We start from the raw sequence: 16,226 nt of genomic DNA, 5'->3' as shown, positions 1-16,226 counted from the left end.
TTGCGTACACACACACACGAAAAAAAATCCCGGCTACACCCATGACAAGCAATATCATTTCAAGTAAGCAGACTCACAACCTGTTTCACATACATAACAACACCTCCCTAATCTTCACTCAACACTATATCTATAAAGTTTAATAGTAGTTCTAAGTTATATCTATATAGTCTAATTGTAGTTCTAAGTTATATCTATATCTATTAAGTCTTATTGTAGTTCTAAGTTATATCTATATCTATAAAAGTTTAACCCCTGACTGACATCATATAATTGAACTCTCCTACCTAGGGAGCCGCTGAGGCTGAGTAGTTAGGCGCTTGGCTTCCGTATCTGGGGTCCTGGGTTCGAATCTCTGTGAAGACTGGGATTTTGAATTTCGTGATTTTTAGGGCGCCACTTAGTCCACCCAACTCTAATGGGTACCTATATATCTTACATTTTAAAATATTTAATCTTAAAAGGGAAATGTTTGTTGTTTGAATGTAGGCCTATAGTGTTCACTCAATGAAAATCCTTATTTAAGAGTAAATATTTTAATTTAACAAACCGAAATCCTTACAAAAATAATCAAACACATAAGTATAAAACACAATGTAAATAATATACACCATGAATCCACAGTTGTTACATGTGGATTACATCGTAACCTAAGTTTAATTGGAGATCCCCTGACTTTAAATTTTTTAGATCGTCTTGCACTTTCAGTTGTATTTAGGAAACAATGTTTATCAAAACAGCTTGCTGGATTATGTGGGTGATACTTGTATTATCTTATCAAAATAAATTTACACTTTTGTTGAACGCTATCCGTACGATTCAAACAAATGCATTAATCATTTAATTTATAAGTTCCTTTTAGTTTCCGAAAATTTACATATTCAAATACAAAATATATTTATTAGTGGCCCCCGAAATGAGAAAAGACGCTATTAGTTTTGTGTGGAATGTCTGTCCGTCCGTCCGTCCCGTTGAGATCTCGTAAACTAGAAAAGATATTGAAAATCCGACATCATGATATTTTTGACCTTTCAGAGTTCTGATGTTATGGCTAATTTTTTCTTTTCTGAAAGTGAAACATTTTTTTAATCAACTATGCCAGCAGTTTTTTGTTTTTTTTAATAAAAATACACCATTTTTACAATTATTAATAGTTACAAACACAGGAGACTATCTAGTTAGGGAGATTACTATGTACCATATTTTTAACACATTTATGCAAACGGTTTTAGACTTTTTTCTCAAAAAATTTTTTTTTACAAATGTATTGCTAAATTATGTAAGGTCTGTTATACTAACTAATACATTTACAAAAAAAAAAGGTTACAATTTTTTTCAAAGACAAAAAAAAATTAAATAAAAATGTAAGTGGAACATAATTTAAAACAACAATTAATAAGTGCTTTTTCATATTATCGCAGGGCGCAGCTCATACATAAGATGCTAAACTAAGGATTTTTTACGAATTTTTTTTTTGTAAATGAGGCTTTGAATAAGAGATTGACCCTACACAAAACAATTAGATCAATAAGATAATCATAATATGAAATCAGTTAGGCCAGGTTCACATCTAACTTGACATTCACTTTCAACTATCCCTTGGTCTGCTGGACCGCTTTGACACCACACAAGATCTATCTACATTCTTTCTCATTTGCCTTTGATAGAATTTCATTTTGATATTCTTTCTGAAAATATTGAAACCTGCCTGGGTGGACCACTTCGAGTGCCGATTTTGAGTTTGTGTTTCCACACAAACTGTCTTTGTAACCTTGTTACGGTAAAAGATGCTTCACCCGATACCCTCGCCCCAAATGAATTTAGTATCAATCTGACATTCAATGCTATTTGAATTGGGTATGCGAATAGAAATGAAACGTTATCTCTATATACCCTCCAAATAATAGTTATTCCTTTCTCAACATCCCTTTTTCTATACATATAGGCCTACACACATGCACTAGGGAAACTGGAAAGGCTCGCTCTGTAGAATAAGGTAATCTAAAATAAATTTTAATAGCCAAAAAAAAAAAATGAATATGAAACCCTGATCTGTGATAGACTATCTGGCAAGATTGTTTCAATAATATGTTCACGTTTCTCTTCACACTACCATTTATTAGCCACGGTGTCCAATGTTGTTTTTTATTTGGTTGTGGTTGGGGATTGGAAGGGGGGGATGCCCATGATATAACGTAGATGTACATAGAAATTCAAATTACTTTTGTTGATGGAAATCATTCCAACCTTACCGGGAAAAATTTTAATCATGAAAAAAAAATTCAAATAAAGCTTATATATGGGAAAGAACTGCACATTTACAGCCATATAGCTCAATACTGTAAGAAATTTATTTATATCAAGCAAAACTAATTAATTGACAATAATTAATTAATTGTGAAGTTTTTAAGTTTCCTTTTCAGACCATAAAATCTATAAAGCAGATGATGTTGAAGGTCATATGAATCTTTGACCAGCGTGACATGTGGCCAGCACAACGACCAACATCCTTTAGTTCTCCAAGTAAAGTCAGGTAGGCCTATCAATTAGACTGAAAATCCCAAAATTCAAAATTCCGATCTTCACCGAGATTCGAACGCAGGATCCCTTGGTTCGGAAGCCAAGCGCTTAACCACTCAACCACCACTGTGCACAGTTTCAACTTGATCCGAGAATGGGAAGTGGGAAAATTAACCTGACAAAATGTGTACGACAGACAGACGGAGTGATATAAGCTTTATTTAGATCTAATGGAATATTTCTTTCTTATCTCGTGCACTCATGGGCTGCCACTTAGCATGACGTCACAATGATGTAATTTACTTAGTTGTTATAAATATACATTTAGATCTTTAAATAGAAATATTTTTAAATAATTGTTTGGAATTTTTAATTTCAGAATCTAGATCTATAGGCCTATTCTAGAGTTTTAGATCCAGAATCGTTTTTAAACCATTTCGTCTTGACATTTCTTTCATCTATCGAAACAAAATCATTGCAGGAATATTACATGTATTTTACTTCAATTTTACTAGCCGCTATTAGCTTTGTGTTATTTGTCTGTCCGTCCGTCTGTGCCGTTTACATCACAGAAACTAGAAAAGATGCTAAAAATTTGGCATCAGAAAATCTTAGATCTTTCAAAATTCCGATGCAAAGGCTACTTTGTTCTTTTCTAAAAACGAATCATTTAATTTTTAAAATTAAATATGCAACCAGTTTTCTTAAATAAAAATATGCAATCAGTTTTCTTAAATAAAAATACACCACTTTTACAATTTTTCACTATTAATAGTAAAAGCACGGGGGTACGTTATCATTAATTAAGGGATGTCACTTTCCGGTATATTTATTAAACATATTTATGAAACATCTTTTTCTTTTTCTTAAAAAAAAATTTCAAATATATTTGTATTACTAAATAAATTGTCTTGTTATATGAGCTACTTGCATTAAAAAAATGTTTTGTTTTGTTTTTCAAATGAACAATTTATGCGATCTTGAGAGTAAACTAAAGGGAAAAGTTTCTTTCTTGAGGCCTTGAATAAGAGATAAGCCCTTTAGAAAACGATAAATTACCTAATCATTCAATAACATCAGATAAGCTAGGTTCACATTGAACCATATCTTCTCAATCATCATTTCATTGGATACACATGAATATTAACAATGTAATAATAAAAAGCTTAATACTTAATATACGCTCGTATCTCAGTAGTATGCGTAATCATATCGTCACGTGGTCAAACAATAGAATAATATCGGCAAAACTGTCCATACGTACAAGTGTCTTCAGCCGGACTTCGCTAAAAAAGAAAAAAGTAACACGAGTGTCACTATCATGATAGACATAAAGACATCTTGCTTGATATTACACTTTCTAGCAGGCAGATTTTACAGTCTATCCCAACACAATGAAGATGTAGATGAGTATTCCTTTTAAAAAGGAACTTTTAATGAAAGAACGTTTCTTCTCCAAATATGACCCAGTCATAGGCTTATATATACTAGATCTAGACTGGACATATGAAACACTACAAAAAATGTCGTGAAAATTTGTTAGAAAGTTGGATGAAGGCGTTGTTTTGTAAAGTAGTTAAAAGAAGTAAAGTTATTTCTTTTCAACCCTAACCTATGTAACATATAATTTAATTTTTAGATTTAGATCATAGACTTATGTATATATCCCTAGCGGATCCAGAACTTTGGAGTGGGGGGGGGGCGATTTTTTTCCAAACCCTAACCCTAACGCCCAGTAAACCCTAACCCTACGCATAAACGTGCATACAGCGCGCGCGCACACACACACACACACACACATATATATATATATATATATATATATATATATATATATATATATATATATATATATATATATATATATATATATATATATATGAGAATAAAAAAAGCAGCATTTCTCAACCTTCGGCGAAAAACAAAACAACTGTGGCAGCGCTATACGGTTCTCTGGTGAAGTTCGGGGCGAAGCTCCAACGCCATAAGCGTTTTCTTGCTTTTTTCACTGCAGAAACGCATTCTCCTGACAAGTACAGCTCATTATTCATCAATGGAGTTCGGGGCGAAGCCCCGACGCCATAAGCGTTTTCTTGCTTTTTTGACTGCAGATACGCATTCTCCTGACAAGTACAGCTCATTCTTCACAATGTAGTTCGGGGCGAAGCCCCGACGCCAAAAGCGTTTTCTTGCATTCTTCATTGCAGAAACGCATTCTCCTGACATCTACAACTCATTACCCATAAATGAAGTTCGGGGCGAAGCCGCGACGCCAAAAGCGTTTTCTTGCATTCACCTCTGCAGAAACGCATTCTCCTGACATCTACAACTCATTATATATAAATGGAGTTCGGGGCGAAGCCCCGACGCCAAAAGCGTTTTCTTGCATTCTTCTCTGCAGAAACGCATTCTCCTGACATCTACAACTCATGACTCAGAAATGGAGTTCGGGGCGAAGCCCCGACGCCAAAAGCGTTTTCTTGCATTCTTCACTGCAGAAACGCATTCTCCTGACCTGAAGCTCATTATTCATACTATTAAAAAAACGACCTTTCGAATAATGTTGTACTTGAAAAATATTCTAATTTGAATTTATAGACCCATAATACATTGCAAATAAAACCGATTTGTTCCTTGAAAAGATAGGATACCCCACGTATTTAGATTTTTGCTTTGAGGATCGCCGCCGAAAAAAAACTTATTCGATAAATAGTATTCAAGAAAACTCTAGCATAAATTGTGAGTTATAGTCCCAAATTTATTTAGCTAGAAAAATATCAGATTGAGTAAAGGTTGGGAAAAAGCGACTATGAAAATGTTATTTGAGTTTAGAACTCATCTCAATCATGACTCTTATACTGAAAAATTTCGTTTGAATTCTAACTTTTCCAATGCTAAGTCTTTCTTAAAATACTTATGATAACTTCATGTGAAATTACAAAAACTCTGTCTGGAAATGGGAATGGCGGTAGAGTGAAAACAATTAATCCTCGCTCCTTTACTAATTTCTGCTAAAGATTGCATTTGGCATTAAAGAATAGGTATGGGGCGACTCGATATAAGAATTTAATTTATAGTATATATAAATTATATTAGTGACAGATTTTTAAATTTTGTAATTTCTTAACTATAATACAAAAAGAAAAAGTATTGATTTGTCCGATGGGGGAAATGCGATTGCATGTATCGCCCCTCCCACCTGGTACAACCCTTTTTCATTTAAATTTACTAATGATACAATTTGAGATTAGAGTGTGGTACGACATATTTACAATGTGTCACATATCAATTCGTAGTTTATATTATATAGATATTCAACTAATTTTATTCACAAACTATGATTCTCCACAAAAATAGGACCGCCCCCCCCCCAGCACTCAGAGGGCTAGAGTGGGGAGGGCAGTACATGCAATCGCCCCCCCCTCTCGCCCCACCTATTGGCCAAAATACCAGAAAGGGAGCGACATAATATAAAATTTATATATTAATTCAACTAATTTTGTTCACAAACTATGATTTCTCCATAAAAACGGACCGCCCCCCCCCACTCAAAGGGTTTATGTGGGAAGGGCAGAAGAGGTATTCGTCCCCTCCCCACACCAATCGGCAAACAGGGAACGACATAATATAAAGATCGGTTAAAATATCAATAACAAGTTACAAGGATATAGATATTTAATTGATTTTGTTAGCAGGCTGTGATTTCTACTAATAAATTGGACCGCCCCCCCCACTCGAAAGTTAAGGGGGGGGGGCGGGATTGATACCATCGCCCCTCCCGACCCTACCAAATCGGCCAACATACTAGAGAGGGGGGGGCGAAATAATCTAAAAATAGGTTGAAATATAAATAATTAGTATATATTTTTAACATAAGTAATAAATTCGTATACAAATTGTGTGAATCCTATACTAAAGTTCGTCCGCCCCCCCCCCCGAAGGGGGGGGGGTCGGCCGAGTGGGGGGGGGGGCGATCGCCCCTACCGCCCCCCCCCCCTGGATCCGCCAGTGATATATATACATACTACTAGACTACTACTACTAGACTACTACTAGACTACTACTACTAGACTACTACTAGACTACTACTACTAGACTACTACTAGACTATTACTACTAGACGGAAATAAATTCTTATCCGCGACTGATTGATCGTGAACATTTTGTAGAAGGTTAGATCAAGGCGTTGTTTTGTCAAGTAGTTCAAAGAAGTGAAGTTGTAGTTTTTTTTTAACCCTAACCTATGTAGCATATAATTTTATTTTTTAGATCTAGATCTAGTAATTGATTAACAAAAATACACAAAAAATCAAAATTTAGTGTTGCATTCAGTCTTTTGATAAAGAAGATTATGTTTTTCTTTTTTAAAGTGAAAGAAACATGAGATCAAGTTTGAATGAATGTATTGACCATTTACTGTTTTAGTTTGTCAGTGTAGCTCGTCCTGTGGGGCGAGTCGAGAAACTGGCCAATTTGAATTATATCTATAAATCCGCAATAATCGAATGAAACGAAATATTAGAAATGTTTTCAATACAATAATGAAATATAACTCATTATGTCATGGCGTTTTCGCAAGAGGCGTCTGCAAGAAGATCGGTTTAAAATGTTACTTTGAAGAGGACAAAAAAAATACATCTCTACATATCTCTAGTAATAACGTTTGATATCTTGCATTGTAATAGAATTGAAATGTCTTATGTGTGAACAAAACAGGCCCCTTACAAAACGTTGTGCTTAGCACGAGAATGACTTTACGTAGAGAAAAAAAAAAGGAACGTTGAACGCCAGGACAATTTCGTTTCTGAAGCTGAGAATGCAGGAAAATACTTGGTGCATTGGAGGATGACACCTTCCCTAACGACGCCGCTGTTAAATGTACTATAAATAAATTTGAAGCTTCTAGTTTTAAAAAAGTACAGTGATCCGATGTCATGATTACCGGTATGACATAGGAATGGAGATAGATAAGACTTGTAGAAATGTGTAAGGCTCATCTGTCAGCAGAACTGTCGTCTGCCTTACTAGAACACGTTCTAGTTCTCCTTATTGACCAAGAGTGGTGCCCCTTGTTTATCTCCAGCGTGTTTTAGTTTGTTCCAATTTAAATGTAGCGACTTTGTGTAAGAAACGCTCTCTGGAAGACTTAAGTCAGGGGGAGGCCAACCTTTTTGTTTCCATGGGCCAATTTTGTTTCACTTCTAATGCGCCACACAAACTTGTCTCCTCTCTTATACTTTAGAAATGAAATGGTAATTTGGACATAGTTGGCAGTTTGATCTACACAGAAAAACTGTTTCTATCAAAATTATAGACATTTGTGATAATATGGGCTAATGTGGCAGTTGTAGAGGAAGGAATTTCACACAAAATAGTTAAATGTTATATATTTTATGGATCTTTCTGAATACTAATTCAAATCAATTATGAACACTGTTCGCAGGTTTAAATTTTACAAAATAATTTCTTATTCAGGCAATTTAATTAGCTTTAATGAGATTTTACTGGTTTGATTTCACCAAATCGGAAATATTATTACCTAAGTTTGCAACTGAAAGCAACCGACATTTACATTTGAATCGGACCTCAATTTGTTTTCAGTCATTTTCATGGATGAAATTGTTTGCCTGAATTTAAATGTTGTTCCGAACTGACAGGCAAAACTTTGGGAACATTTTCTTAGTTCTGGAAAATGTTTACATGGTAATTGATAAAAATGTGTAATTCCGATGCCTTTTGCTAGTGAAAGAAGTTCTTCACATTTTCAAAACTGATTTTTGCTTTTAGATCATCAAGTTCCAATCTGCATATTGCTCTAGGCAGCTTCAGAATACTTCGTTCAATGTAAATGCAAGAGAATGTATCAATGCAAGCGTGCAGCCTTCGTCTTCCTCAACACAATCATTCGTAATTGTGCAATGCGCCACTGATTGCTCTACCCCCCCCCCTCCCATAAGTTGTGCGCATATTTACATTTAATAAATATATTTGTTTTGTTTGACAAGTATCGTACAGTGCTTCAGAACTGAAGATGATTACGTTCAGGCTCATACATTCTAAGGGGATGAAGGCGGGGTTCCAACTCGTGATTTGAGTCCAATCGGTATACCACAAGGCCAGGCGGCTATCTGATGATTGTCACATGACCAGCAAGTACTAAGCTAATTCTATTTCCGACAGATGCAAAGTAGCCCCATCCGTTAAGGCTAGGATTAAAAAGAAAAAAACATTTAAGTTCTTTCAAATTCTATTATTATTACAATTAGAAAAGCTTTTCTTTTTCTTATAAATTAAAAAGCATTCCTTGTTACTCTAGTCCAGTGGTTCCCACATTTTATTTTGTCTCGTAGACTTCCTGCTTAACTGAATTGCATTTTTTGCAAATGTATCAACTTTATTTTTTAAAAACAAATTTCTAACTATAGAGTCGAAGAGTGAAAAGGTACATTATTAAGTTATAGAGATCTTTCTTTTTTGTTGATAAAATTCAAACTTAGACCAATTAAAATAACAATTAATATTTATTACTGGAATCACCAAATACACTGGAAATGATTTGTTTTTGCAGCTTTACCATCCGTTGCTACTAATACTATGTTTCATATAGGAATTTATTGTTCTATGAAGTAGTCCTTAAAACATTAAATATTAATAAATTAAGTTGCCTTAAGTATCATTGTAAAAGTTTTCTTAAAGAGATCTTTCACGTGCGGCTCAAATATTTGAGTCCATTGAACTGTTTTCACTAGGAGATTTGTGTAAAAGTTTTTACGGCAGGTAAAATCAATGTTTTACATATAGTGTTTTCTGTATGTGGCTAGAAGTAAAGAGATATTGTAAGTCGTTCAAAAACCATCATCTTCTCTAAATGATGTCGAATAGAGATTTTGTGGGTCTATTCTGAACTTTATCTTTAAAACTGTTTATCTTTTTCAAACCATTATCTTTTTATCAGAATGGCATCGTCTCAAATTATCTTTCAGTAAAATTAATTCCATATCCTCACATAAATAGGCACTTAGGCAACTGTTTGAGACGGAAGGAATAAAGCGCAATTTTAAACATTAGTTACATGTAGACAAAAATTAAGCTATTTAAATAAGTATTGAAATAAAATACAATTTTTCGTTTGAATAATAGGATAAGTATTGAAAGGATTTATTAAGGTACAAATCATATATTAGTGAACGAAATAATTTCATTAATGGGATGTGAAAAATAAACTCACGACCTGCTTAAATGAAATCCATTATCTCAGACCCCAAATTATTTTTTCACTTTCGTAGACCCCTAGTGGCCTATATAGACCACTTAGGTAATCCCTGCTCTAGCCCAATATGATTTGTTGATTGTTGCATGCCTCATTGCTCTATGTTGCCACTGTTCTAGTTTCTTTATGTTCTTGTGTTGAGCGGGTCTTTGGTCTATTAATTTAGTATTTCATATTTATGTTGTATTTTCTTTGTAAGAAATTATTTCATACTTTTGTTTCATTTCTTGATTGTTAGGGAATAGGTCAATCAGAATTAGTTATGTGTAGACTATAACTTAAAACAGCCAAAGGTTTCAAATATAGACTATAGACTCTTTTGTAATGTACTGCCTAATTTATTTTCATGCACAAAACAAAAGAAAAATTCAATTTTTATTTTGGTATCCAACTTTATTTGTGCCAAATCATAAACGTGATCTGAATTAAATGTGATCTGAATTACTAGCGATGACATGAGTAATTTGAGTGATTGAAAAGGTCACGATTAATTTCTCAAATTAAATATGCCATCCGGTGAAAACGTTCATTAATTAAAACTGAAGAATTTAGAAAACAAAAATCGAGGTTTTTTCTATAGCGAGAGTAAACTCAGGGAGCCCTATACGGAAACAAAACTTGAATACTGACTTGTAGATCTCCAGATTCAAGTGTAAGGAACGTTGATTTAAGTTTTCAAAGTTTCTTCAGATTTGAATTGTAAAAATGTTGTCATACAGAGTCCTTGAAGCGAGACGGCAGGTGAAGGAGGTCACGTTTTGATATTGAGACCTTCCTGGCGAGAGTATAAAGCGCATTCCACATCCAGATAGACGATGATATCACAGGAAGTGGTCAGCAAGCAAGGAAAACAAATCACTGACATAGAGATGGCAGATGTGATTTCATCGACCTATATTTCACAATTTTTCTAAAGTGTTTCCCTTAGCTCTCTCCAAAAAATCTCCGCTCTAACTTAAGAATCAAACAGTAAACTGTCTTCTGTTTGCATGAGAGTTACAGATATCAAGGGATAAAACAAAGTGCTTTGATAAATTAGCTAAAATTAGTTTAAATTTTAAAGCAATGCAAACTCTATTACGAGTAATTACCGAAAACGTACATAAGCATTTGTAATTATTGTGTCATAGAGTGACTTTCATAAATCTAAAGCAATATGTAAAATATTCTCTATATTATCTTTTGATATTTTTTTTATCTGCTAGTAACATTTTACGCCTATATAAAATGTATTTGAATCATATACAAGACAGAAAAAGAAATTCAAATAATGAAAAGCAAGTTTCGAGTTTCATGTCTTATATAAAAGAGTTCAATAAATAAAATGTTCCTGATGTGAAACAACATTCACTAAATGTGATAAGTAAAGTGATTGTCAGTTTGTGTTCAAAGTGAAGTAAATAAAGTGACAACATTGTGACTTCCAGAAAATCCCTTGCATAGTCTTTGATCATCTCAAATCAACAAATCATTACATAGAACAAGGCTTTCCTCCATCCTGGCATTGTTCTATATAAATGCAAGGATTAGTAAGTAGATCAAGGACTTTTCTGGATAGAGCCCCAACATCGTAATGGCCCCACTGTACTAAAGCCTTCTTCATCAGATCCACCTGCAGAGAATAGGGTCAACATATTAGCCAATCTCTTCATGTTTGCAAACCTTTTTTCATTGATGATTGTGGAGTCACAATTTATTTGCTAAAAATGTCTCTTTCAAAATAAAAAAAATAATAATCAGATTTTAATACTTTCATTAATGACCTGAAAGTTGAGGTTTTTTTTTTATTAATCCTAAATATTTCTCACAGTTTTAGGTGCATTAAATAAATGTCAATGAATTTTTTAAAATTGTTTCAAATTAATCTTTCAGAGATTAATTCTTTTGTAATACACTATGATAGTTTTTGTAAAAATTAAGGTGACAATTTCATGTTGATATATTTGTAAACATTTTATGCTGAAGATATTAAAAAGAAATCAATGGAACATTTTTAAAAAGACAAAAAAAGAAAGATTTAATTAAAAAACAAACATGCTTGAATTGATGCCAACTCGATTCATCTCTAAAACAATAGTTGTTTTTACAAATAGTGTTAATAAAAATGGAAATGAAACAGTTGGCATGTTATGCTATGTTTATTTTTTAAGTATATAAAAATTCTTTATGGTTTAAGATTCATTTCAACTTTTGCTGTTCCATAGCAACGAAGTGGCCCAACTTGACTGAAACCATCTTCATCCTGGCCACCTTGAAAATATAAGCAACTTCTATTTTTATATTTGAATTTACTGAGATGTAAAAGAGACTTTGACAAAATAGAAAAAAAAAAGATTAATCAAATGAAACAATTATATTGGCTAGACTGTTTCAATGTGTATAGGCTCTACATTAACTCATTCTATTACCTGTATCACCTGCCACAAAAGCATACACAGGAAGGTCATCTTTATAGGTCAAGTAGCCATCATCAACTCGCCAGACATGATCATTTGAGTCACAGTTACAACCAAAAGATTTATCAGCACATGCATTTTTAGTACCACAAGTGCAATTGTTAGAACCTGGTGGAGCATCTCCAAAGTAGTCTGCTACACCTTTAGTTCTAGCGGAGAGACATTGAAAAAAAATGTATTAGTCATGAACACAGCAAATACCTACATTAAATTCATTAAAATTTTATTTTTTTAAATGTACAAGCCAGATAGTAAAGCAAAGAAAACCTATTAAGCCATCCAGTTGTTATTTTATTGTTGTCATTGTAGTTATGAATTAATGCAGCAAAACACTCCCAGCGGATGTACTGCTCACAGTTGCTGGACTGGTCCACAATAGAAATAGCATGGTCAAAGCTGACATTATAGATTAAATCTGCCTGATATTCTCGTGCACCTTCCCAGCCCTGAACTTCCGTTTTGGCCTCCTGATTGTGACCTAGAGGAATTTCAAATCAAACTTTTAAAGAAATTGAAAATCATATACATTGTATAATTAAACAGTCAGTATGCATAATGTAGGGTATATACTTTGTATGTATTACTGCTTAATCTGTATACATATAATCATTTCTGAACAACTTAGTCAAAATCTCTTGTTTAGCAATGTTGTATATAATTGAAATATATAGATGAGTGAACAAAAAAAATACTTTAAGAAAATCTTTGAAAAACACAATTGACAATGGCAGTTGAAGTATTTCAAAATGTATTAGTATGGATGTTTATTGAGGATATCATGTAAATAGGTAGCATTACAAATACACTAGGCCTGCTTCATGCCCTCAATGCAGGGTCTAGCTCTAATCTATGGGGACTCATACGTTTGACATGCCTGTGGTCTCTGAAAGGTTTAAGGTCAATTTTCTAGACCTGCATAATTTAGCAATGAAGAAGTAATTTTAACAGCACCTAAAATATTTTTTTTATTCAATGATAACAAATGTTTTTGATAAAACTTAAGGACAACTTCATGAAATGCAGGTTCTCAGAATGAGACTTGGAACAACCACAAAATTAGCCATCCAAAAAAGATGCTTTTTAGTGTCTATATTCTAATAGTTTTATAGTACAAACCTAAGACAGTAACTCCAGTGCCATTGTTAGAAACCATGTCACAATATACAGACACAGGCTCCAAAGAATACAGGGTTGGTCCATCAGGATCTATATCTGCCATGGTGTTTTCAACTAAGCCTCGTTGACCTAACTCTGTACAGGTTCTGGCTTTGAGTGAAATAATTTTTATAAACATGAGTACAAAAATCAGACCAATTATAGCACTTATGAAGACTGTAAACCAACTTGAACAGAATATATGTACTTAAAGGTTAAAAAATATTAATATGTCTAATAAAGTTTTTATATTGTAAGTATGATTGTGTATGTTAGATTAGCCATCTTGATAGGGTATTTATTAGAATTTGAGATTTTCAAATGGTTAATAAAGCAGAAGCCACAACCAACAGTAAGGCAAATTTATATTTTGTAATTAGCTTAAATTAAGTTTTTGAAGTTATTAATAGTCAAAGAAACATTTGCTTTTTGTTTGTCAATAATATTTACAACTTCTTTAATAAATGAAAAATAAAATGATAATAGCTAAAAAAAAATAATTAAAGAAGTTGTTGTTTTTTTAAACTGTATTGATTTTGTGATACTTCTTATCTTATCAAAATAAAACAAATATTTTATTGCAGCATTTTATTGTGTTTATTCATATACATTATTTTAATTCTCTGTACAAACAGAACACGAATGAAACATGTACCTAAAGGTAAACAATTAAATGTGTGACAAGAAGCATTCTCTTTACTGCTTCCTGGACATGGGTCTGTAAGGTTGCCAAAAGAGGTGGTGTTGCAGAGTCTGTCTCTGACATGAGTCCCTCCACCACAGGTAGCTGAACATGGAGTCCAGGGAGACCAAGGTAGCCACAGACCAGGGACTGGAATATAAATTATTAAGTCAATCAACATTTTGTCTTAACAGTTGTTGTTTTTTTAATAGATCTAGAGCCAGCCAATTAAAAATTTATCAAATCAAACAAAATTTAAATGTTAAAAAATCTCAATGTTGGATTAAATAATTATAAGATATAATTAAAGTTAATATCTAATGTTTGGATTAACTACATCAAATTAGATTATATGTAAGGAGTAAATAGGTTTGGTGCAACAGAAAGCAAATTATTAGTATATAATATAAAAAAAAAACACTAACCCATACATGAGATTTAGGAAGACACTAATTGGACATTAATAGTAAAGTGAAAAGACAATATCATAATAAGTAGATATAGTTTATAGGATATATGTTAACTTGTGCCAGACAATATGGAGTGCTTACATTTATGTTTCAAGAAAATATAAAAGGAAACAAATTTTAAAAACTAATTATTAGTAATAAATCTTTATGACTGTCTTTATTTTTTTTAAATAGGATAATATGAAATTTATATTGTATAATGTCATTTCTTCATATGTTAGAGATGCTTTACAGAAAATAAAATATATTTGAATCTAGAATTAGGTCTACTTTAGAAAATAAGTTTTTATCAAGCATTAAAATGTCCTTAAAAATAGGAGAAAAATTGCCTCATCAATTTATTTTGTTTAAAATAATAAATAAATTATGTATAGATAAACAAAAAGGTTTAATACTTTAAAATGGAAGCCTATTCTTTAAAGTTACTTCTTTACTATTATATAGTACTTACTTGGGCAAGGATTGTCACTACAATTCAAATACTCAGCCTTTGGACCTTCGCAAAGTTTTCCACCATATTTTGGTTCTTCACACAATCTTGTTCTTGTTTGCTTGCCACCCCCACATGTAGTGCTACATGCTGACCAGACAGACCAACTCAACCAAACACCATCAACTGCAACAAAAGACACAATTATTGATACATTTATGGAATTTTTGACAATGTGGTCTTAATTTAGAGAATAAAGTCTAATCATATTTTTCTTTATGTTCAGGCTTTTATTATAGACTCATAATGTTTAGTTTTTTATTAGACTTTTGAAAATTCCAAGACTGAAAAGAAAACTTAAGGAATCCTTAATAGCAATACATTTCGAAAAGGTAAACAATTAAATGTGTGACAAGAAGCATTCTCTTTACTGCTTCCTGGACATGGGTCTGTAAGGTTGCCAAAAGAGGTGGTGAAAATTTTATGTCCAGAAATTTTACAAAAGATTTAAACAAAGAATACACAAAGTTTACAAGACTAAACATATCCATTTAATTCAACCATAAAAGTAATATATGCTAATGAAATCAATAAAACTAATAATATTTAAAACAAATGATAACTTAAGCAAACAAACAAATAAATACTGTTTAATTTATGCTTTGAACATACTTGGACATGGTTGAGTATTACAGTTATCAGTTACATTTGCTGGTCCTATACAGTCCAAGCCACCATTTTTTGGTGGCACACATGACCTAGTTCTCCAATAACTTCCTCCTCCACATGACACACTGCACTGACTCCAGACACCCCATTCACTGTAGTAGCCATCAACTGAAATGAAAGACATTATTATTATTATAAACTTAAATCATATTTGAACATCTATAAAGGATAGTTTCAAATTTTTAAAAGTTTAAATTAACATTATATGTAAAACTGTTTCAACTTAACAATTTTATTTGAATAGAGCTAAATATTTACTTTAAACGTAAAATATTATAATAACCAATTAATATATATGACAAGGATATTGTATTTTTCTTTTATCAGTGAATCATATCACACACACAAAAAAAACATATGCTAAATAGAGCATATATACAAAATTTAAAAAGTATGTATATTGAACATATATATTTAGATATCTGGGTTATAAAAGTGCTATACAGTTCCAAACTATGTTCACAAGATTATAAATTACACACCACAAAAACAAATAAATATAATATTGTTAATA

The 16,226-nt window shown here is 32.5% G+C and overlaps 1 protein-coding gene across 1 annotated transcript in view; it reads right to left on the bottom strand.

The window, feature by feature from the left end:
- Window positions 1-10,129: 10,129 nt before the first annotated feature.
- The window catches only part of LOC106055491 (SCO-spondin-like), a 50,965-nt gene continuing 44,868 nt past the window's right edge, over window positions 10,130-16,226 (bottom strand). The window contains exons 22-28 of the mRNA XM_056028685.1: window positions 15,656-15,820; window positions 15,005-15,169; window positions 14,057-14,233; window positions 13,363-13,512; window positions 12,514-12,724; window positions 12,199-12,395; window positions 10,130-12,040 (exon numbers count right to left, since the gene is read on the bottom strand). Coding sequence (XP_055884660.1) covers window positions 11,955-12,040; window positions 12,199-12,395; window positions 12,514-12,724; window positions 13,363-13,512; window positions 14,057-14,233; window positions 15,005-15,169; window positions 15,656-15,820 — 1,151 coding nt within the window. The 3' untranslated portion in view covers window positions 10,130-11,954. The remainder of the gene's footprint in view (window positions 12,041-12,198; window positions 12,396-12,513; window positions 12,725-13,362; window positions 13,513-14,056; window positions 14,234-15,004; window positions 15,170-15,655; window positions 15,821-16,226) is intronic.

The sequence above is a fragment of the Biomphalaria glabrata genome, chromosome 5 (assembly GCF_947242115.1).
Source record: "Biomphalaria glabrata chromosome 5, xgBioGlab47.1, whole genome shotgun sequence".
NCBI lineage: Eukaryota > Metazoa > Mollusca > Gastropoda > Planorbidae > Biomphalaria > Biomphalaria glabrata.
This window is presented reverse-complemented; position numbering and strand designations above follow the sequence as displayed.